The sequence below is a fragment of the Mesoplodon densirostris genome, chromosome 2 (assembly GCF_025265405.1).
Source record: "Mesoplodon densirostris isolate mMesDen1 chromosome 2, mMesDen1 primary haplotype, whole genome shotgun sequence".
Classification (NCBI taxonomy): Eukaryota; Metazoa; Chordata; class Mammalia; order Artiodactyla; family Ziphiidae; genus Mesoplodon; species Mesoplodon densirostris.
In genome coordinates this window covers 158,887,280-158,913,336 of record NC_082662.1, presented here as the reverse complement: position 1 = coordinate 158,913,336, position 26,057 = coordinate 158,887,280, and the positions used below count along the sequence as shown (strand labels likewise).

General features: G+C 35.4%; 1 protein-coding gene across 3 annotated transcripts in view; it reads right to left on the bottom strand.

Moving 5' to 3' along the window:
• COP1 (COP1 E3 ubiquitin ligase) overlaps nt 1-26,057 on the bottom strand; it is a 230,194-nt gene that overhangs the window by 130,567 nt on the left and 73,570 nt on the right. For all 3 annotated transcript variants that reach the window (XM_060091213.1, XM_060091217.1, XM_060091214.1), the window contains 3 exons: nt 20,335-20,394; nt 19,539-19,615; nt 2,109-2,166 (listed from right to left, as the gene is read on the bottom strand). In XM_060091213.1, coding sequence (XP_059947196.1) covers nt 2,109-2,166; nt 19,539-19,615; nt 20,335-20,394 — 195 coding nt within the window. The remainder of the gene's footprint in view (nt 1-2,108; nt 2,167-19,538; nt 19,616-20,334; nt 20,395-26,057) is intronic.

Genomic DNA, 26,057 nt, shown 5'->3' with positions numbered 1-26,057 from the left:
GTGTGAAGACAGCAATATGTCAATGGGATTTCTAGTGGGTGGAGGTTGGAGGGATTACATTGGCTTAGTGTGCAATCTCAAACCAGAAGTCTCCTTTATTATATGCAAACAGTAAAAATTTAAAAAAAACACTATTCTGATTGCTTTTTTTTTCTATTCAATTTCTATTGTTTCTAGCTTATGGAATTTGCTAGAAATTCCAAATCAATGTTCTATAAATGGCAATAGTACAAAATCTTCTCTGTTCCTCTATGTAGACTTTGTCAAAGCCCTGCAGCCAAAGACCAATAGGAACACACCTGTAGTTGAACAAATTTTATTATTGCTCATTGCAACAAAGAATACAGCACACTACAGGTTAAGGTAAGAGGATGTTACAAACTACTTATAGGATATAGGCCCATGTTAAGTGATTTGGGGGAAGGTTCAAGGAAGTAAGGCTTTGCTCTGGGTTGGATACTGTCAAGAAGTGGGGATAATTCTGTGATTGAGTACCTTAATATATCTTACCTAGACAAAGAAAAAACTACAGTGAGACTAAAGTTGTAATTAGTAAAGAAACAGCAATTGCTCATATTAGCCATGATAGAGGTGTGTTTGGTATTTTATGTGGCTTACACAGTGACTTCTTTTTGTATGTGCTTAATAAGTTTATGAAGTGATCTCGGTTTTTGCTTCATTTCATCACCATCCCAGACTATGTCTGATGTTGATGTTCTGTGAGATTATGTTTAAAAGGAGAACATCAAGGCCCAGCTGTGAATGCCAAGCCTGTTTCCAGATTCAGAGACTGCTTTTCCTGTTCAAATTCTTAAGGATGTTTCAATTTAATTCTTAAAAATTTCTCCTGATATATCCCATTGTCACCTAGATCTGGTGTTTTATTAAAAAACACCTAGATCTTATTAAAAAAACACCTAGATCTGGTGTTTTCATGGCTGTTCAGAAACAGATACAAACCAATCTATAAACTTACTATAAAAAAACAATAGGCCAAATCCAAGCATGCAGTTGAAGATAACACAGGATATACAGAGTAGTTACACAAACTAACCATAAAAGTAATAGAGGCAGTTATTTAAGTAGTGGGGAAAGAAAAACACAAATAAAAGCTGTATGATCCGAAAGAATTTTCTTTCCACTTTGACAAAAATAACTGCACTATCACATAAAATGAATATACAAATAAACATGCCTTATTTGAATGCCTTATGTTTTTTTCCTTTTAAGGAAAAAAAGGATATTATAAAGGATAATGGAAGGACAATTTGTAAAATCTGAGTAAGATATAAGGATTAGATAATAGTACCATATCAACATTAACTTCTTGAATTTTAAAGATATATTGCGATTACATAGGACAATATCCTTGTTTTTAAGGAAATATACACTGGGGTATTTAGAGATAAAGGAACATTATGTCTGTACCCTGCTCAAACATCCAAAGAAAAAATTTTATGTGTGTATATGTAAAAGAGAGACAGAATGAGAATGATAAAGCAAATGTGAACATCTGGATAATCTGCATACAGAATATAAAGGAATTATTTTTTATCATTCTTGTAACTTCTCTCTAAGTCTGAAGTTATTTCAATGTGAAAAGTTTAAAAAAAAAAAAAACTCTGGCCTCAAAATTATATTTGACAAATATCAGCATCCCCAAGTCAGAGATGAAGACAGTAAAAATCAAAATAATCATACAATTAATTAAAGAAAAGGAGAAGCCAGAGTCTATTTTACTCAAGGCTGTAGTTTATTTTGCACGGAAAAGCTACATGTTTCAACATAATAATGGGTAATTCATCAATAAATTACAACTGTCTTATCTCTGAGAGAAACAATGCCCTGATTACTCGTAATTTCCTCTTATGGTATTTCCTTCCTCTCAAGGTCTGATGTTACCAGTATATTAAAAAAAAATTTTAACTCAGTGATAAGCAAATATATATCTATTATCTATCAGAGCTATTCAAGTCCTAATCAATGCCACAGCATTCAAAACAGCTGTCTTTATGACAGGACATTCCAGTAAACTCATCTGTGATTTTACAACTCAGGTGATTATATTTATGGTACCACTAGAACATACTGTTAGATGTAGCATTTACCTGAGAACTGCCACTGAAACCTGGAGGTTGGCTGTATTCTGTGGAATCAATAATACTACTGCAAAATGAAGAAAGAAAAATGTGAATTCAGTTTTTACATTCTCTTAGCAACAGAAAAAGTAAATCTAAAATATATCATATATAAATCCAATATTTCTAATTTCTAAGCAAAGAAAATATTTATTGCCAGTAATTTAATTAGACATCAAATAAATACATATCCCATAAACAAAAAATGCGTAAATATTTAAACAGTTTACCCCTTCATCCCACCACCTTAAATATACCCACCTTGAAAGAATGTCAGTAGGGAATAATCATAAGATAGGTGTATATATAGAAGTATTTCCTACAATTTCATTTCAGATAGGTTAATAAGTTGTTTGAACTCTAAGGAAAAGAGGACTTAGAATATTGGGAAAAGAGCACAAGCATGCAATCAAAAGCTATGATTAACAGATCCTGTTATGACACTAGAGCTAGTGCCCTTGGACAAATACCCATAATAACTGTTTCCTTACCTGCAAAGTGAGATGAGTGGAGACTAGCTATCTCTAGCTATATCTAGACTCCCTTCAAGCTCCAAAATGTTATGATAATCACCTCACGTGAAAGAAAACTATCAAAGGAATGGAAGAAATTGTAAAATACCAATAATCTTTCTTTCATAACCCAAAATCTACATTCTAATTACCTCTGCCCTAGTGGAACATAATCTACTTTCTCCATTGGTTCTTTCTATTTGATTATATTCTCTATGCATTTTCCTACCTAACTCTAGAAAAACCTCTAGAAGTCCCGACTACCTTTTCTTCCTAAGAGTTCCATCTTACGATATCTATTTTATCACGTCACTCTTATCTCCCTCCCTTCTTTAAATAAATTATGAAGACTATTAACACCTGAAAATGATATAACTTCTACATCAACCATGATAGATCAACAGTTTTTTACATTTTAAAAAATTCTTCCCTATTTCTACTATAGAAATGTTTATATTTTTGTCTGCCCTAATGAAATTTAAGCAATTAAGTGTACTAATTTCAGTGTGTCTCTTTACATAAATATACAAAATCATTATTGACTTTAGTACTCAAATAATCACAAAGGTTATAATATGAGAGGCACTCTTATTAAGAGTACAGAGTGGGTTTGAATTTCACCTGTTAGCAGCTAAATGAGTCTGGGCAAGTTATTGATCTTATTTGGCCTCTAGCTTCTCCATCTGCTAAATGATAAGATACTTCAGAGAGGTATAAGATTTAATTAAGTGGGTTAATTTCTCAGTACGATGCCAAAAAACGGTAGATGTTCAATAAATTTTACCCTCTATTAATAAAATTCGTCAATAACATACAAACTTATGCTTTCAAAAATATAATAAATTAGATGCAACCGTCTTCACAGTAGTCTTTTTTTATAAAGCAATACATAATGATATTCAGTGTTCTTAACCGTTCCTATAGTAAGACTTATGTAAGAAAGACCCTTCAAAGCACTTACGCTACAAATGAAAGAATTAACACAATCTTGTAATGAATTTCTTTCCTTGCACAGAGTCATGAAATGATATGACAGGATCACATGCTATTTTCAGTATACTCTAACCAGGGACTAACAGGGTTAAAACTGAGGAAATGCCATGCATTCAAAATTCTGTGCTCCTCGGTCAGAATGGCCATCATCAAAAAATCTACAAACAATAAAGGCTGGAGAGGATGTGGAGAAAAGGGAACCCTCTTGCACTGTTGGTGGAAATGTAAATTGGTACAGCCACTATGGAGAACAGTATGGAGGTTTCTTAAAAAACTAAAAATAAAACTACCATAGGACCCGGCAATCCCACTACTGGGCATCTACCCTGAGAAAACCATAATTCAAAAAGAGTCATGGGGCCTCCCTGGTGGCGCAGTGGTTGGGAGTCCGCCTGCCGATGCAGGGGATACGGGTTCGTGCCCCGGTCTGGGAGGATCCCATATGCCGCGGAGCGGCTGGGCCCGTGAGCCATGGCCGCTGGGCCTGCGCGTCCGGAGCCTGTGCTCCGCAACGGGAGAGGCCACAACAGTGAGAGGCCCGCATACCGCAAAAAGAAAAAGAAAAAAAAAAAAAAAGAGTCATGTACCACAATGTTCACTGCAGCACTATTTACAATAGCCAGGTCATGGAAGCAATCCAAGTGTCCATCGACAGATGAATGGATAAAGAAGATGTGGCACATATATACAATGTGGCAATAGATGTGGCAATGTGGCAAAGATGTGGCAATATATACAATATTACTCAAGAAATGAAACTGAGTTATTTGTAGTGAGGTGGATGGACCTAGAGTCTGTCATACAGAATGAAGTAAGTCAGAAAGAGAAAAATAAATACCATATGTTAACACATATACATGGAATCTAAAAAAAAAAAAATGGTTCTAATGAACCTAGGGGCAGGACAGGAATAAAGATGCAAACGTAGAGAATGGACTTGAGGACATGGGGCGAGGGAAGGTCGAAGTGAGAGAGTAGCATTGACACATATACACTACCAAATGTAAAATAGATAGCTAGCGGGAAGCTGCTGCATAGCACAGGGAGATCAGCTTGGTGCTTTGTGACCACCTAGAGGGGTGGGATAGGGAGGGTGGGAGGGAGACACAAGAGGGAGGGGATATGGGGATATATGTATGCATATGGCTGATTCACTTTGTTATACAGCAGAAACTAACACACCATTGTAAAGCAATTATACTCCAATAAAGATGTTAAAAAAATGTGCTCCTTCCACTAATGAAACCCAATTCCCTATTATCTGTATAAACATTAATAAAATTATGAAGCTGCACATTTAGAGGTTGATAGAACAGAACTATTTCTAGATATAATTATTTTATGGTCTTGTAATTCAGACTTCTTTGACTGCAGGCTGGAACAATGATATTGATATATCAGTGTATATAGTGAGATAACATTACATTTCAAATATATGTTTAAAAATAGTACTCATCAGATTGTTGAAGGTATTGAAATGACAGGTTTTAAATGGTATTTTATTAATAATAACTGCAGAGTTTCATATTTATTTTATTTCAGATCTTAATCTTATTCACTAAGGAAATTTATTAATGTATACACAACTACAACAGAAGCAATCTGAAAAAATAAATCCCTTTAATTCTGCTTTTTAAAATGTGTGTGTGTGTGTTTCTATGTGTGTATAAAATAACATGATTAGAAGAGCATATTAGAAAGCACTGCCTGGGCTGGGTTCTCTTGATTCTGGTGCTATTCTACTTCTTATCTCTGAGTTAGCCACAATCCACAGATGGTAATGACAACAGCAGTATTAATACCTATCATTTATTGAGCATTTACCATGCTGTAGGCACTGACCTAAGTAATTTAAACTTCATAACTCAGGTAGACACTATTATCATTCCCATTTCTCAAGTGAGGAAACTCAGCCACTGACAGATTATACATTTGGCCCAAGTTAACAAAGTTAGCCAATAGCAGAGTTAGGATTCAAAGCCATGGAGTCAGGTTCTAGAGTCTACACTGAACCACCATGCTATGCTCCCTAGGCACATCATATTCTACAACTGAAGAGTGAGGAAATCCTGGAATAGCCCAACCCACTTCATAGACATAATTTAAGGAGAAAAGTGAAAAAAACGGCAACCTATAAATATGAGAGTCATCAATTATTTCAAATAAATGTCAAATAAATAACCTGAAATTACTTCAAGTAAGTTATAAAAATAAAGCCACCAAAAAATGGCAAGGGCAAGAAGAAAATTTCAAGATAGTAACTAAAACTGAGTTAGGAATAATACACTTTATTCATGATGGGGAAAAGAAGATGATAAAAAAATTCTTAATGTTCTTGCTGGTGACAACAAGGAGCTCAGCTAAAAACATATGAAAACTATACAGCCGTTAATCCAAGTTACAAGGGAAATTCACAGTTATGCAAGTAGATGTCACAAAACTTAAATTATTTGCTTCCAAAAGCAAAGACATACTTTGTAATTAAAAGATAGACTTTTACAAATGAACTTATATACAAAACAGAAACAGATTCACAGACATAGAAAACAAATTTATTGTACCAAAGGGGAAATGAGGGGGAGGGATAAATTAGGAGTTTGGGATTAACAGATACACACCACTATATATAAAATAGATAATCAACAAGGACCTACTGTACAGCACAGGGAACTATACTATTTTGTAATGACCTATAAGGGAAAAGAATCTGAAAAAGAATATATATGTATATGTATTTATGTGTGTATATATACGTATTTATGTATTTGTGTATATATGTGTATGTGTATTATGTGTATATATGTGTGCACGTGTATATATATATATATAAAACTGAATCACTTTGCAGTACACCTGAAACTAACACAACATTGCAAATCAACTATCCTTCAATTAAAAAAAAGAAATAAAAAATATGTTTAAATAAATAATAAAAAAAGACGGTTAAGTCAATTTCACATATAAGCTATATCTATAAATGAATAGGAAGCTAAGAGAAAACAGTGTTTCACTCTTGGTAAAAATAGCGGGTAACCAGTTTTAGACTGGGCTTTTACTTGAAATAGGATAATTCACATTCAAATATCAATAGGCACAAAATTAATTAAATTATAGAGGATTTTAATATGTGAGCAAAATAAAATGTATTGAGATAATTTAAGGCTGAACATAAAGAAAATAAAACTATGAGGTTTTTAAATAAATAATGGAATTGAATGAACCAAAAAAAAATCTGTGTACACACATGAAATTAGACTATTGTCACTGATTTGTTTTTCCATTAGTATAAACTTAAAACAGAATAAACTCTACATTCAATAAACAATATGGGGCCACTGCCAAGCCCTGTTCCTTTCTAGTATTCTACATAAAATTACTGAACCAGTTTCCCAAAACTGAGCAACGTGAGAAACATGTAACATGAAAATAAGCTGACTTATAAATTTTAATAATGACTAATTAAAATCAAATATGATTTTAATTTTTTTTTAAGTAGTAAAGTTTGTGACTATTTTATTCCCTTTCTACCAAGGCAGTAATCCCCGGTATTATAAACAGATGAAAGCTAAATCACTTGCTCTCCTCAAAATAATGCTTTTCTGTCACTTACTTAACACAGAGGCATTGAATTTCAAATTAATGGTAAACGCCACTTACTAAACAACCAAAATTTTCGTGGCCCCAGTTTTGCAGACACCTCAGGAGATACCAGAAATCACTCTTCAGTTTTGATTTTTCCTTTCTAATTCCACATACCCTTTAACATTTGACACAACTATTCAAACAAATCATACAAAATCAACATGACTCATCTACTGAGTGTTACCATTTACTGAGTGCTTATTATGTGGCAGGTATTATTCTCTCATTTCTTTAAATATATTACCACATTTTATCAGTCAAGACAGGTATTATTATCCTCATTTTAATAATGAGAAAACTGAGGTGTACAGAAGTTAATAATAAAATTGCCTAAGGTAAAACTGCTAATAAGGTGTGGAATTGAAATTTGAACCCAGGCAGTATATTCCAGAATCCTTATTTAAGACTGCCAAAGTGACATATGTTTTCTCTTCTTGAAGAATCATTGCCCTGCCATTTTTGAACTATAAGTTTCTATCGATCTTCTTTTTGATGTTTTATTATTAACTCAATGATCTCCAAAACCGTTTTACCTCCCAAGGTTTTACAGGCTCCAGAGTAAGGATGTCTGCTTTAGAATACTGATTATGCTACTAACTATGCGATGCTGGGCAAATTGCTTCATCTCTATGGCTCAACTACCTCATTTGTAAAATGAAAAGGACACACGGCATTTATTCTGAGGGCTATATGAGATAATACATGTAAATTACAAAACAGTACCTAATACACATAAGTATGTTACTCTAACAGTTACAACTTTTGCAAATGCAGTTCTCTAGGACAGTAATAATTTCCTAATTTTGATGCAAAATTCAATTGAAACTTAATGTGAAATCTTTTCTTATACAGTGTCTCGGACTCATTAGAATAGACAGTACTACTACTCATCTTGTGGTATTTGTAAGAATTTCAACAAGATAGTACAACAAATTTTATACAACAGATTTTATACAAATAAACATTGATGATTTCAATGGCCTTTTCAGCAATATACAGTTTGGCTTTTAAAAATACTGGGCTTGGGACATCCCTGGTGGTCCAGTGGTTAAGACTCCACACTCCCAATGCAGGGGACCCGGGTTCAATCCCTGGTCAGGGAACTAGATCCCGAATGCCGCAACTAAGAGCCTTCATGTCACAACTTAAAATCCTGCACGCCCTAACAAAGATCCCACAACTGAGATTCGAAGCAGACAAATAAATAACTAAATAAATATTTTTTCAAATAATAATAAATAAATATTTGTCTCTCTCTTTCTGACTTACTTCACTCTGTGTGACAGACTCTACCGTATGCTAACACGTATATATGGAATTTAAGAAAAAAAAAATCATGAAGATCCTAGGGGTAAAACAGGAATAAAGACACAGACCTACTTGAGAATGGACTTGAGGATATGGGGAGGGGGAAGGGTAAGCTGTGACAAAGCGAGAGAGAGGCATGGACATATATACACTACCAAACGTAAGGTAGATAGATAGTGGGAAACAGCCGCATAGCACAGGGAGATCAGCTCGGTGCTTTGTGACCGCCAGGAGGGGTGGGATAGGGAGGGTGGGAGGGAGGGAGATGCAAGAGGGAAGGGATATGGGAACAGATGTATATGTATAACTGATTCACTTTGTTATAAAGCAGAAACTAATAAAATCCTTTCTAAAAAAAATAATAAATAAATAATAAAAATTTTAAAAAATATATAAATATGGAGCTCAAAAAATTACATAAAACCGTATGATCATCTCAATAGATGCAGAGAAAGCTTTCAACAAAATTCAACACCCATTTATGATAAAAACCCTCCAGAGAGTAGGCATAGAGGGAACTTACCTCAACATAATAAAGGTCATATATGACAAATCCACAGCCCACATCGTCCTCAATGGTGAAAAACTGAAACCATTTCCACTAAGACCAGGAACAAGACAAGGCTGCCCACTCTTACCACTATTATTCAACATAGTTTTGGAAGTTTTAGCCACAGCAATCAGAGAAGAAAAAGGAATCCAAATTGGAAAAGAAGAAGTAAAGCTGTCACTGTTTGCAGATGACATGACACTATACATAGAGAATCCTAAAGATGTTACTAGAAAACTACTAGAGCTAATCAATGAATCTGGTAAAGTAGCAGGATAAAATAATTAATGCAAGGAAATGTCTTGCGTTCCTATACACTGATGATGAAAAATCTGAAAGTGAAATCAAGAAAACACTCCCAATTTACCATTGCAACAAAAAGAATAAAATACTTAGGAATAAACCTACTTAAGGAGAAAAAAGACCTGTATGGAGAAAATTATAAGACACTGATGAAAGAAATTTAAAGATGATAGAAACAAATGTAGAGATTACCATGTTCTTGGATTAGAAGAATCAACATAGTGAAAATGACTATACTAACCAAACAATCTACAGATTCAATGCAATCCCTATCAAACTACCACTGGCATTTTTCAAAGAACCAGAACAAAAAATTTCACAATTTGTATGGAAACAAAAAAGACCCCAAATAGCCAAAGCAATCTTGAGAAAGAAAAATGAAGCTGGAGGAATCAGGCTCCCAGACTTCAGATTATACTTCAAAGCTACAGTATTCAAGACACTATGGTACTGGCACAAAAACAGAAATATAGATCAATGGAACAGGATAGAAAGCCCAGATATAAACCTACACACATATGGTCACCTTATCATTGATAAAGGAGGCAAGAATATACAATGGAGAAAAGACAGCCTCTTCAATAAGTGGTACTGGGAAAACTGGACAGCTACATGTAAAAGAATGAAATTAGAACACTCCCTAACACAATACACAAAAATAAACTCAAAATGGATTGAGACCTAAATGTAAGGCCAGACACTATCAAACTCTCAGAGGAAAACATAGGCAGAACACTTTATGACATAAATCACAGCAAGATCCTCTTTGACCCACCTCCTAGAGAGATGGAAATAAAAACAAAAATAAACAAATGGGACCTAATGAAACTTAAAAGCTTTTGTACAGCAAAGGAAACCATAAACAAGATGAAAAGACAACCCTCAGAATGGGAGAAAGTATTTTCAAATGAAGCAACTGACAAAGGATTAATCTCCAAAATTTACAAGCAGCTCATGCAACTCAATATCAAAAAAACAAACAACCTAATCCAAAAATGGGCAGAAGATGTAAACAGATGTTTCTCCGAAGAAGGTATTCAGATTGCCAACAAACACATGAAAGAATGCTCAACATCATTAATCATTAGAGAAATGCAAATCAAAACTACAATGAGATATCATCTCACACTGGTCAGAATGGCCATCATCAAAAAAATCTACAAACAATAAATGCTGGAGAGGGTGTGGAGCAAAGGGAACCCTCTTGCACTATTGGTGGGAATGTAAATTGATACAGCCACTATAGAGAACAGTATGGAGGTTCCTTAAAAAACTAAAAATAGAATTACCATATGACCCAACAATCCCACTACTGGGCATATACCCTGAGAAAACCATAACTCAAAAAGAATCATATACCACAATGCTCACTGCAGCTCTATTTACAATAGCCAGGACATGGAAGGAACCTAAGTGTCCACTGAGAGATGAATGGATAAAGAAGATGTGGCACATATACACAATGGAATATTACTCAGCCATAAAAAGAAACGAGATTGAGTTATTTGTAGTGAGGTGGATGGACCTAGAGTCTCTCACACAGAGTGAAGTAAGTCACAAAGAGAAAAACAAATACCGTATGCTAACACATATATATGGAATCTAGAAAAAAAATGGTCATGAAGAACCTAGGGGCAAGACGGGAATAAAGATGCAGACCTACTAGAGAATGGACCTGAGGACACGGGGAGGGGGAAGGGTAAGCTGTGACAAAGTGAGAGAGTGGCATGGACACATACACTACCAAGTGTAATATAGATAGCTAGTGGGAAGCAGCCGCGTAGCACAGGGAGATCACCTCGGTGCTTTGTAACTACCTGGAGGGGTTGGATAGGGAGGGTGGAGTGAGGGAGACGCAAGAGGGAAGAGATATGGGGATATATGTATATGTATAACTGATTCACTTTGTTATAAAGCAGAAACTAACATACCATTTTAAAGCAATTATACTCCAATAAAGATGTTAAAGAACAACAAAATGATTACATAAAACTTCAATTCCTAAAACCAAAAACTATGAAAATCAAACACTTTTTGTAACTTTTTGAAGTGAAAACCTGACCTGAACAGATTTTGATACCATTTATCTAACTGACTGCTAACATGCATGCTTCAATGCTGAAATATTAATGTGCTTGATTACATGGAAACACGTTTTACTCCTCCTCCAGTATATGTAACATATGGCATATGTACTGTGTTACCTCTCTAAATTGGGGAGGGAAGGGTATGGGATTATATGGAAACACGTTTTACTCCTCCTCCAGTATATGTAACATATGGCATATGTACTGTGTTACCTCTCTAAATTGGGGAGGGAAGGGTATGGGGGCACAGACATAACACTACATAATGAAACACATCTGACTCCAAAGGTTTCCCAAAAAGGTTATGAAAACCTATATATCATACAAGCTTTGGATTTACTTCAGGAACGTAAGGGTAGTTCAATAATAAAAATATTGGGCTCTAGAGTACATATCTATGATCTTTAGGAAAAGAGATTCAAGTTATTCTTCAAAGAACAGAAGTTATCAGAGTATTTCAAATATCCAGGAAAAACTTTCTCCAACACCCTTTGTCCTCTTTTAATGGTAGATGGTTAGAAAGGGTTATAGATATACAGTACATAGGAGGACTGTATGAACCTAATATTATGCTGCCTTTTAAAAGGTATGTAATTCCATGATATTACTAAAGGTTAAAAAGAAAAGCAAAAGGGCAATTCATTTTAAAGTTTTCATTATAAGAGCTTCCTCGGGGAGAAACTTACTGCTGGCCGATGTGAAAAGCAAATGTGATGGAAAATTTCTGAAAGATGGAACAGGTCTGAATCTACTGCTTACTGCCTTTGGAAATGAATAATTTGTTTGGTAGAATTTCAAGAACAGAATAATAAGCTCAAAAGAAAAAGACTGACAAAACTTATTTGTCTCCAGCAAAGCTAATAAAAGTCCCAGTTTGTTAGGCTAAGTGCTGCATTTGACTCCATTATATTCTAACCACTTATCAATGAGTGGGAATAGTTATAATAGTTACAATTTAGTTATAATTCACAGAGGAGAAAATTTTAATTATCAGATGATGTAACTGCCACAAATCTTAGTGTTACAAAAACCCAGGTCTCTGAAATCATCTCAGAAAAAGGTTTTAAAAACAAAGAAAGTAGAGGAAGCATTCCAAAAACAGCAACGAAAGATTCAAAGGTAGAGGATCTGAATGGGAAAAATATACTGGAACTTGGGTAGGGGAGAGACGGTAAACAGCAGAAATAGAAAATGGTGACAGCACATGACATTTTATGCTTGCATTCAATTATCCTTACATCTAAGCTAGGGTTACAATGTATAGTTTTGGTTTCCCCAGCCTCTCCCATTCCTGACCTCCCAGAATCAAGGTACACCTATAATAAGGTACACCTGACCTCCCAGAATCAAGGTACACCTATAATAAGTTTCCTACATGAAAAGTTTCCTACATGACTCTAACCTGAAAGCGCAAAAGGCCATAAGCAAGAGGGTCTAATCACAGTAATATGAATGGAATCAACAGGGAATGGTTGGTAAATACCAATAATTTGCTTCCTTCCAAGAAACTTAATTTTAACTGTTTTGGCTCTCTCAAGCCCAGGAACATAACTCGAGGCATTTTTAAGACATTACAGAAGGATATGTAACTTTACAAAGTAGAGAGTAAAATAAATAGAAAATTTTACCCTATCTTCCCCAAAGATGAAATAAACTTAAGATAGTTATAAAACTTTAGTGTTGAATGTCAGAGCTTTCTTTTAAGTATATCTTACTTGGAGATTTTTAAAACATGTCAGTAATACAGACATATTCACTGCCCACTAAACCACTATTTACATATTTTTAAAGTATGATCCTCCAGGCCTACATGTGAATCTCAGGAACTCACCTCACACCTAATGATCAGATTTGGAGTGTGGGGTTCAAAAATCTGCATGTCAAACAAGAGGTTTGGTTGATACTCATGCACATCGAAATCTGTCCTATTCACACCTCAGATTTCAGAATTAGAAAGGACTGGTAGTATCTTCACCAAGCAGTGACAATTACAGTTTATAACAAGAACCCAAAGATGTTTTTCAAAAATCCTGAAATACCTACTCATCAAACATAATTACTAAAGTTTTAAAGTTAAATGTATTTTGATTATTTTAATTACTGGAATCAAAAAGTCTATTTACACCATATTTTAAGCAGAATAATTACTTTGACAGCATAACTTATTTTCCATCCTTTATATAACCATGTGAGCAGAGTTCTAGGGTCTGTCATATTCACAACTGTATCTCCAGTGCCTAAAACTGTGTTTTATACATGCCTGATACACCTCCAAAAACTGGCTGAGTGACTGAAGAATTCTTCAAGTATTCTAAATAAAGGAAATTGAACTATTTCAAAAAAATTTTTCATTACTTGCTGCAATTCTATTACCTATCAAATTAATGAGAAACTACAGATGTATGAAGAGTACCCTTTACATTATTGCCAAGGAAATTTGTTTTCTGTGTCCGTGTTTCTTTGTGTTTGTTCAAGTTGAAAATTCCATAAGATTCTTCAGTACCCGCCATCGCCTATGGCATCAAATTCAACTCCTCTGCATGGTATAGGGTCAGAGTTAAGGCAAGTAATCCTCAGTACTCGCAACAATAAATGCAAGTGTAGCAGAGATTTCTTAAGAGCTGTTCATAATCATCTAACCTTGGAAATACAAGTCCCCTATATATGAACCTTCAAGTTGCAAACTTTCAAAGATGCAAACATGTGTTCGCATGTCCAATCACATAAGTTAGTTCATGTGTCTGGTGTACACTGTCACACGCATGCCTCCTCTATAAGTGGATGTGCTTTTGTTTACTTTACTGTACAGTACTGTATAGAGTACAGTAGTACAGTATCTTTATTTCAAGCCCAGGATGTCCAGAAGCAATGGTAAAAGCAGTGGTGATGTAGCTGGTACCACTAAGAATCACCAAGAGAGACAAGAGGAAGAAGAAGTAACTGAAGAACCGAAGAGATTCACGATACAGGAAATGGCAAAGGGATTTTCTTTGAGGAGGCACTGTTAGTTTTTGAGGCATAGGACCTAAATGTAGAATGCTACACAAAGGTTGCAGCTACCATTCAGAATGCAATCCAGTGCTACCGTGTCATCTATGACAAGAAAAAAAGAGCTACTACCCAGACATCACTGGATCGTTTTTTCAAGAGTAGATAGAATTGAATCCAGCAAGGAACCAGAACCTGTGCCATCAAAGTCAGGAGTGAGCAGCTTGCCCTCCGACTCCTATTGCTGACGATCCTTCAGCTCCACCACCTCCTACCTCCTCTCCCTCCTCCAGTCAGTAACTCTTCTAGCCTGCTCCCTTGATGCCAGACCCTGTATGCCAGCTGTTGTACTGTACTTTTCAAGGTACTGTACTATAAGACGAAAAATGTTTTCTTTATTTTTGGGTTTGTTTTTTATGTATTATTTGTGTGAAAAGTATTATAAACCTATTACAGTACAGTACTATATAGCTGATTGTGTTAGTTGGGTACCTAGGCTAACTTTGTTGGACTTACAAACAAATTGGACTTACGAATCCTCTTTAGGAATGAAACTCGTTCGTATGTAGGAGACTTACTGTATGGAAAATAGTGTCAGGCTGTGTATGGAGAATTTCCTATATTGTATAATTCCCCTCCTCGATAAAGGGAAATAACTGTTATATTAAAAACTCTGTAGGTTTATGAGAAGATTTGTTTAAAATATATAATAAATTAGGAACAAATCTGTAAGGATTAGAGTTAGACCTGACCGTAAGAACATTTCAATTCCTATGTTTTAAAAACAGTTATCTTAGGAAATTCCCTGGCGGTCCAGTGGTTAGGACTCCACGCTTTCACTGCCAAGGGCCAGGGTTCGGTACCTGGTTGGGAAACTAAGATCCCACAAGCCACACAGTGTGGCCAAAAAATAAATAAATAAAAGACAATGAAATAAATAAATAAATAAATAAATATTAAAATAGAATTTTAAAAGTTATCTTCCCAAGTAAAACAAAGCAGTTAAACCAATAATAATTGCCCAAAAGTACCAAAAACTTAAGCATTAATATGTGAAGAAGAAGCCATTAACACTGCTCTGGTCAGTGGTCATAATACAGCCAAAGACCCAATATGCAATAACAGAGAAGATGGGTCCATTTTCATCCACTATACCAAAGAGCCATCCCTAACCACCACCCACCCTCTCCCCATCACACACATTTTTTTTTAATGACTTGGGGGAGGGGGCATGTCACGGGGGTAAGTATAACTGCATAGAGTTGTGTGGGTGAGTTAAAGAGGAATTTCTTAACCTAGTCCAAGAGCCATTACACAATATCAAATTCCTTGAATTTTACTACTTTATTCACTCAAATGATAAAATATACAAATTCACAAGGTACTAACTCACCATTATATATTTATATATATTTTTATATATATATATATATTCTTTATAATAGTTAAATACTTCTAACATCCATAAAGTGACCCCTTGCTTTTTCCTTCATTTTGATTCATCTGGACCTTTGTCAAAAATGACAGACACACAGGGACTTCCCTGGTAGAGCAGTGGTTAAGAATCTGCCTGCTAATGCAGAGGACATGGGTTCGATCCCTGGCCCGGGAAGATCCCACATGCCATGGAGCAACTAAGCCCACGCGCCACAACTACCGAGCCTGCACTCTAGACCACGCGAGCCACAACTACAGAGCCCATGCGCCAAAACTACAGAAGCCCACACGCCTAGAGCCCTGCTCCACAAGAGAAGCCACCGCAGTGAGAAGCCTGGATACTGCAACGAAGAGTAGCCCCCGCTCGCCACAACTAGAGAAAGCCCACACGCAGCAAGGAAGAACCAACGTAGCCATAAATAAATAAATTTATTTATTTATTAAAATACGACAGGGGGCTTCCCTGGTGGCGCAGTGGTTGAGAGTCCGCCTGCCGATGCAGGAGACACAGGTTCGTGCCCCGGTCTGGGAAGATCCCACATGCCGCAGAGCGGCTGGGCCCGTGAGCCATGGCCGCTGAGCCTGTGCTCCGCAACGGGAGAGGACACAACAGTGAGAGGCCCGCGTACCGCAAAAAAAAAAAAAAAAAAATGACAGACGCACAAACGAAAGATTAAGTCTCAAAAATACCAGATAGAGTAGTTAAATATAATCAAAAGTGTCTTATATAAATGTCTTATCTATATATTTTATTTATAAATATCCCTGGTCTACACCACAGAAAAAGTTCAATAAGCAATTTACAATTTAAACTTATGGATGCATCTTTTAAAAAATGAATTAAATTTATGATCAACAGAAATAAAAACAAATCTGTCTGGCATTTAAATAACGAAGCTAATAATTATGAGGGAAAAATTATAATTCAACTACATCTATTTCTTAAAAATAAAAAAAACTTAAATATTGATAGTATAACATAACATTCTTCCCATGTTTAATTTCACATCCAAATCTTAAGGATCATTTCCCAAGAATATTTAAAGCCACATCATTTTGCCAAGTGTCTCTCTCAAACCTTGAGTGATAATCAAATTACTTGTTTCAAGAAAATATCAAAACACTCTTTTGAAGAAAATGTCATGTTTGTCTATTTTCTCATCTTCAACTGTTAACCAGTCTCACCTCTGCCCAAATCTCATTTGACAATAGTGTTCCATATGATTTTAGCGATTCAACAAAGTTTTCATAGACATCATGAAATCCTCTATGTTTTATGAGATCAGCTATTTTACTTTACAATACAACCACTTCCCTTCTCTTCCACCAATAAAATCCTATAAAATCCAATAAAATTCCACCACTTCCTCTCTTCTGGACTCTTGCAAGGTTCCTAACGTTCCTCTTAGCTTCCAATGGAAGGGGGTTGAGAGGGACACAGAATCTCTATCCTCTACATGGGATGGGAGCCCCAGTAAATATTTTAAAATCTAAAACAGATCCTACTCAAAACTCCCCCATGACTTTTTATTATCTCTTCACTTCACTTCATTCATGTGTCAGCTCTCTAATACATCTAATTTCCTTCCTAGGGTACTACTTACATGTTATGTACTACTACTATATTATATTTTTGCTTATTTAGCATCTGCCCCAACCTCCACACACACACACCCCAAAAGGTAAGCTCCATAAAGGCAGGATATTTGCCAGCTAGATTCAACACTTCGAACAGTGCCCAGTGCATCAGAGGCATTAAATAAACAGAGCCAGTTAAATGAATATAATACTATATTGTCAACAAGTTATTAAAAGTCGTCAGTAAGATTAACAAAGACCTGGACACACAGATAGAAAGAAACACTACTGTTAAAGGCTATGACAGAGAGTCATATGACGATGAGAACTATCAGTTTATTAGAGAAGATTTTGTGATATATGACAACTTTTACTTGCCTGCATGCACTCACATAATAAATATTTCACTGACAAAGATTCCATGTATATCAGGAAGTGAATGTTAAGCTTAAAGATAATATCCCACAGCTGAGTCATTCCCAAGTGTTTTAAAGAAAATAAAATATGGACAAAAACAAGCTGAATTACACAGGTAAAGTGACCCCAGAATCACCTAGTACTCACGAGGATTCTCCATAAAATGGCTGATGAAGAATATCAAACATCCCAGGAATGTTCTTTAACTGAATATCCCTTGTGCCCCTTCCCCAAATATTGTCCCAAACTAGATCTAAAATAGCTTTCCTGAACTGACAATGGCTCTGAAGTTTAGTGTAATCTCTTGCACTGTCATTGGACTGCTTGATAATCCATGTTATCCTAAAATCATCTGTCTGAAAAGCTTACATTAGACCACTATCCTAAGTGGATTAGCAAGTTAAAAACATGTAAAATTGCTCTTGCTTTGAACACAACAAAAAAGTTCAAATTCAAATTTTAGGTAGTAGATATTTCAAATAGATCTTTAGAGCTATATAGGGACCACAGACATTCACTATATTTCACAAAAACTTACTGAAGGAGGCCAGTCACTACTGCTACTCAAAAACCTAGGGATGGGCCTCCCTGGTGGCGCAGTGGTTGAGAGTCCGCCTGCCAATGCAGGGGATACGGGTTCGTGCCCCGGTCTGGGAGGATCCCATATGCCGCGGAGCAGCTGGGCCCGTGAGCCATGGCCGCTGGGCCTGTGCATCCGGAGCCTGTGCTCCGCAACGGGAGAGGCCACAACAGTGAGAGGCCCGCATACCACAAAAAGAAAAAAAAAAAAAAAAAAAAAAAAACCTAGGGAGGGGCTTCCCTGGTGGTGCAGTGGTTGAGAGTCCGCCTGCCGATGCAGGGGACACGGGTTCGTGCCCTGTCCCGGGAAGATCCCACATGCCGTGGACCGGTTAGGCCCATGAGCCATGGCCACTGAGCCTGTGCATCCGGAGCCTGTGCTCCACAACGGGAGAGGCCACAACAGTGAGAGGCCCGTGTACCACAAAAAAAAAAAAAAAAAAAAAAACCTAGGGAAACAGTCACGAGTAAGACAAATGTAATTCCTGCTCTAATAGAGGGTACAGAAGGGAAGACAAATTAATAATGGGGAGTTATAAAGAAAATACCAGGGATATCTAAACTAACAGATCTATCTAATGGCCTCATTTTAAATCTGGGAATGAGATCTGCAAGAAAATTCAACCGGTTAGTGGAAAAGTTAAAGGTATTCGTTTATCTAATTCTTCCCTAATATTACCATTTCATGTTCTCCAATTATAGATTTCTAATGTCATCTGATTTTAATTCACAAAGTATTTAAAGCTGCCATTATTTTAAGAAATCCACCCAACTTTTAATCCAACAGTGAATTCACAGTATTATAATATTCTACTCACTAACTGTCCCTGACATGAAAATTCAAAGCATTAAGGAAAGAGTCTATCTCAATCTCATTTCTAGATCATGACCAAAGTAATTTCTCAGGGGTTTTTGTACATTACATGGAAAAGGCTCCCAAGGACTAATACCATATGTGCACTCTGTAACATAAATCCTAAGCAATTACAAGTTTCAAGCTTTGTACCTGTGTGATGGAGAAGGAGCTTCAAATTGAGGCACTGTGCTATCCTCACTGACAGGAGAGTATAAGCCGCTCATTTCCTGGAAGCACAATTAGTAGAGTTACAGACACTCCAAAGAGAAGATGTATAAATCAAAAGGAGTTATGATATTATATTCCTTTCCAATCCCAGGTTTTATCAGTCCCTTTTGTCTCAACAACCAAATTTCTCAAGGCTTCCTTTCCACAGAGTAGAAAAGCAAGGATATCTGAAAGTTAAGAGACAAGCCTTTTCTATGATACACATTCTTAAAGAACCAGAAACACTTTAATAAATATTCATCACTAATGAAGCTACCGAATGCAGAAAAAGACAAATGTAAATAATTTGAATGAGATGTACAGTACACTATGTGAACAGTGAACTAGCTAATCATTAATCCAGATGAGACCCTATTGACAAATATTAAGATAAATATGACAGTATGGATACTGGATCATTAGGTTCAACTCTCCAAAGTACAGAAAAACAGGATATGTCATTCTCTACTTCAAAAATATTCTCTGCAAACATTAAGAAAAGTAGCATTCCTCTTGATTCAAATATTAGCTTCCTAGTAAACAATGGATTAAGCTCTAATTTTGATCATTAACTAGAGGAAAAGGCCTCCTAATAAACTATTACTGCATAAATTATTACTGTGACTTTCTATACAATGGAGACCAATCCCATAAATTTAATGCAGCAATTTAAAGGAAAAGCAAAAATTTCATGAAATTGGAAAATTACTAGAGATGTGAGAAATTCTTGATATCTTACTTCCACTCTTTTGATATCCTCTTCCAAAACACTTAACTCCTTCTGAATCTGCTCCAGTTGCTGTAGATTAGAGAGGAGGAAATAAAAAGCCTAAACCAAACCACACAAGCATCACCACAATCATAAAATAACTTAACGTTTACAAAATGATTTCTAGGAAAATGTGCACTAATGGTTGTCAGGGTGAAATACTGCAGACAAAAAGTGCTGTAAGTTCCTATGTTAAAAAGTAAATGTAAAGACTTAATATTTAAGAAAACAGTATTTTCTTTAATACAAGGATTGGCTTTATAATAAAATATTAAAGATGAACAACAATGACAATATGACTTAATAAAAACAGAAGACATCCGAAGAATTTTCAAATTACCTCATTTATGTCAGCAATTAATGTCAGCATGTCAGTTAACCCCATTTTAAAAATAAAAATAAGTCTTAGAGATTAAATTCTACCACCCCAAAGCAATCACAAATTAGCCTCTTAAGCATTTTTTAAAACATATTTAAGATAATCTTTTATCTTTGATATCTTACCTACTGCACCATAACCTTCCTCCACACCATTAAAATGCAAACATTTTAATTGTTGCATCACATTCAACAATATATTTAACCATCAAAGGTTTAAGTTGTTTGCAAACTATCATAAGTAATTCTGGAACATATAAGTCTGCATTTCAAATTTTACTGATTATTAAAGATGAAATTATTCGATCAAAAGAAATAGTTAGCAAATCTTCACTGCATAAAACAAAACTGCTTTTCAGAAACACTATCAAATTTAAATTTCTATCACTATTATGTATAAGTGGTTGTCTTAATCTAACCCAAATATATTGAGCCAATTTTCAAAATGTAAAATAACAATAATGAATATTTATGTAATAGTATTTATTGCCAGGTGTGAAATAGGAACTACTACACAGGAAAATGAAGCACAGAAAGGTTAAGTGGCCTGTCCAAGATTATTCAGCAAATACTGGCAGACAAACAGATTTTTAAGCGCCTTTTCTTCTGTGGCAATACATACACAATTGATAACATATTAATTCAAATATTTGCCAATCCTAAGCATTTTGCTAAGCACTGTGAAAAACAGGATTTAGAAAACTCTAGCCCTTGCCCTCATGGAACTCAGTCTAGGGAAGATGGCAAAAAGTAAACCAATAGTTGAAATATCATAGAAAACATTATGATGATGGTATGTACAAAGAATTAAAGGTACACAGACTGCCCCTAACCTAGATGGAAAACTTGGGGAGAGGGAAAAGGCAACTGGATAACTGAAACAGGATCTGAAATTGAATGAAATGCTGAGCCTTGAAGGACTAACAGTAATTTGCCAGGTGGAAAAAAAGTGGGAAAAGACAGAATAAACAGAGTAAATAATAAAACACACAAAGACCTAAAAGCTATGAGAAAGGGAAATAATAAATCTGAATTTATGACAATGAATGAAATCACCCAATGTCAATCAGTACAGTCAGAAGAGATGAGAACAAAAACTGGGTATAGGGAACACCAACGGTTAAGAGATAGGCAAAGGAAGAAGGAGCAGCTCTATGTCAGCCATCAATAAGGGCAAGGGCAAAAGCCACGAGAAAAGATAGCACAGTATCACAGAAACCATGGTGGGGACAGGGGGAGGGAGTTAAAAAAAAAAGTGATTAGCATTGTCAAATTCTTTCAATTCTTCCATCTACTTTAATAAATTTTATTCCACCCTAAAATTTTTCACACAATACACCTACCTTAACTGAAACCTTGCTCTCCCTCAAGGACACAGTCTGCCTTGGAACTCTTTCAGATAAAAGTTAGTCAAGTGATAAATTTTCTCATGCCCCAGACTAGATGGGGACTTCCACTTCTACTGCATTCATTGGCCATTTCCAATAATTAGTCTTCCACTCTAACATAAAAAACACTCTGGTCTGGCTCAGTCCAAGCAGCCAAATCACTGTCAACAGATCTAAGACATCTACAAATATCCCAGTTATTTCCTACCATCACTAAATCCTTTTGCCTTTTGGTCCATACCCATTTTCGACTCCGTTGATCCTAACCTCTAACTCAGCAAAACATCCCATGGTCACCCCTTAACTTTTTTCATTTAATTAGCTTGAAATGCTCCACTGCTGAAATCCTTATTTAAACAAATGCTGACGGGGTCTTTAGTATGATTGTTTTCAAAACACATTTAAAGAGAAGGATGAAAGTAAACATCTAAAATATCAACATCCAGAGACAGCCAATATCACTTGTATGATACATAATACATATTTAAGATCAAATTAACAATTTTCATTCCACTTCTGCAATTGAAGTACCAAGAAAAAAAATCCAGTATCACCTTAAATCTCAAAATACTAAATGCTAATGCCCAACCCTCTGAAGATAATGTCCCATCCTTCCAGTGCCCCAAAGCTTTGCTGGATAATACATCCATTACTATATATGAAGGCCATATATTAGATGAACTACATAAAACTACCAATGTCCAAACAATTTTTACTTCCAAAAGCAGCAATTTCATATGGTTCAATTTAAAATAAAACAACCAAGGTACAAGGGCTGCCGTAATAAATACATAGGTATAGTGTATCGATAAAACAAAATGATGTAACCTACTTGTGTGAAAACGTCTGAAAAGGTGTCAAGACAAGAAATTTTTTTTTTTAATTTCAGAGAATGGAAACTATTTAGAGAGCACATGTTAAACGAGGTGTTTACATTTCAAGACGAAATTCTGAAAAAGTTTAAAGCTCTAAAACATTGTGTTATTCTGATTTATAATAAGAAATACAGCCTCCTGTAGGGCCTCCAGATGGGGACTGGTTGTTAGGGGAACCAGCCATGTGATTAGAGGGTTGGAACTTTCAGCCCCACCTTCTAACATCCAGAGAAGAGAGAGGGGCTGGCGACTGAGTTGAATCAACAATGGCCGATCAATCATGTCCATGGAATGAAGTCTCCATAAAAAACACTAACTTAAGGGGTTCAAAGGGCTTCTGGGTTGGTGAACATGTAGGTTGGTGAGCACAAGGAGATGCTTGGAGAATGGCACACCTGGAGAGGGTATGGAAGCTCCATGCCCCCTGAGTTGTATCCTTTCACCATAAACTGGTAATCTAGTAAGTAAACTATTTTCCTAAGTTATGTGACCCATTCTAGCAAATTATCAAACCCAAGAAAGCAGACATGGGAACTACCAATTTATAGCCAGTAGGTCACATGCACATATGACTTCCTGGACTTGCAATTTTCATGTGAAGGGGCAGCTCAGTCTTGTGGGACTGAGTCCTTAACCAGTGGAATCCAGGGCCAACTCCAGGTAGACAGTGTTAGATAGAATTGAACTGAATTGAATTGAACTGTAGGACACTCAGTTGGTGTCCAAAGAGAACTGGAAAATTGGTGTGAGAAATGACCTACACATTTGGTGGCCAGAAATATGGAGAGTGGTGATGAATAATGGAAACAAGTGTTCTCCTTTCAGGCATCATATAAGACATTATAGTACAAGGAAACAGAAGAAAGACAAAGGATAACCATTTTAAAAAGAAGAAAGAAAACTGGGCTAACTTCACTCTGCAAGTATGTTTCATAAGCCAGAGAGGCAGAATCTAGAATAAAAGCATGAATCAGAGTCCAAGAATCTTTTGGAGATATATGAAGGAAGTCCATAAAGCTGAACTGTCATTATCTAAATGAAAATCGATCACAAATTGGGAATGATAATAGACAAACCTCTGGATCAAATCTGCCTTAACACTATTATGAGTTTGGGGGCTACTAAAAAAAATAATAATAAATACATAAGATGGAGAAATGCTGCCTGAGAACACAGTCCTAAGCCATCAACAGCAAGCACTCTCTTAACACAGCATACTGTACCAAAACCCAAAGAAAATTTTTTAAAAATTTAAATTTAAAAAGTGAAGAAAGAAAGTCTCAGAATCCCTTAAGACTAAAACATAAAAGAATTAAAAAACAGAGCCCCCTTTTATTGACATTAGCTTTGGTGCAGGTAGGTATCATTGGCACTCATTTATTTGACCATCACTATGATTTGATAAAAATATGCTTAAGTATTAAATTCAGTATTTTGTTTTTTAGAGCTAATATAATTAGAATACATTATAGCTGCCAAGACTTCTTCAATTATCTGACATATTCAAAACTGAACAAAAGAATACTGATACACTTTCAGAAAAAAAGTTAGTTAAAAAGAGTAGCAAAATTAATATATGGATATAAAAACAAGAAAGCACTAAAAAAAACTCAAAAAAAAAAGAAAGCACTGTACACCGATTAGATCATCCAACACCCAGAACGCTGACAACACCAAAAGCTGACGAACATGTGTAGCAACAAGAACTCTCATTTATTCTTGGTAGGAATGAAAAATTGTACAGCCACTCGGGAAGACAGTTGGGCAGTTTATTAAAAAATTAAACATACTCTTATCATATGATCCAGTATTACACTCCTTGGTATTTACCCAAAGGAGTTGAAAACTTAAGATTCCCAAAAAACACACTGATAGCAGCTATATGTTCATAATACCAACACTTGAAACAACCAAGATGTCCTTCAGAAAATGAATGGATAAATAGTGATACATCCAGACAATGGAATAATATTCAGTACTAAGAAGAAATGAGCTTTCAATCCATGAAAAGACATGGAGGAAACTTAAATGCATATTACTGCAGCGTGTATGGGAAATCTCTGTAGCATCCTTTCAATTCTTAAAACTGCTCTAAAAAACAAAGTCTTTAAAAATATATAAATACATTCAAGTAACCCTTAAAGAAAAAAACATAAGAACAAAAAATCAAAAGAGAAAAGAAACATAAAACAAATAATAAAATGGCAGGCTTAAACTCTAAATTTAAATTAAATGTAAATGGCCTAAATACAAAATTCTAAGACTGCTGAGTCAGGCAAAGTGAATGAAAAACCTCTGCTGTCTATAAGAAACTCACCTAAAATAAGTAAGTGATATAACAAGGAACCAGAGACTCAGTAAGGATGCAAAAAATCCTCACCATATATCTAACAAACTTTACACCACACCATGCAATTGCAGGAAACACATTCTTTTCAAACACAAATATTTCAAAATTTAATGAACGGGTGATAATGCAAATATCATACTAAGAAAAACACTAATTATTTTCTCATAACAATGCAATTATAACAGAAATCCATAATTAAAAAAAAGAAAATCCCCACATCCAAGTAATAAGTTTATCTCTAAATAACCCACATGCCTAAGAAAAACTATAATGAAAATTAGCAACTATTTTGAACTAAGGAATAACAAACAAAATGCCATGCCATAATTATTAGATTCAACTAAAAGAAAAATTGTGGCCTCAAATGCCTATATTAGAAAAAAGTCTGCCTACTAATATGTAACAAATTAGAAAAGAAACAACAAAATAAAACCAAAGAAAGTAGAAGGGTGGAAACTGTAATTATAAAGAGGGTATTAATAAAATGGAAAACAAAATAAAGAATATAAAACTGAAAGTTGGTTCCTAGATAAAACTCAAAATTGTTACATCCCTGGCAAGAACTGATCAAGAAAAAAGAGAGAAATGCACAGCACCAATAGCAGAGTCAGGAATGAAAGACATCACTAAAAACTCTGGGGACATTAAAAACTTAGTATTAAGACCAAGCTAATACCAAAAAATTTGAAAATTTAGATGAAA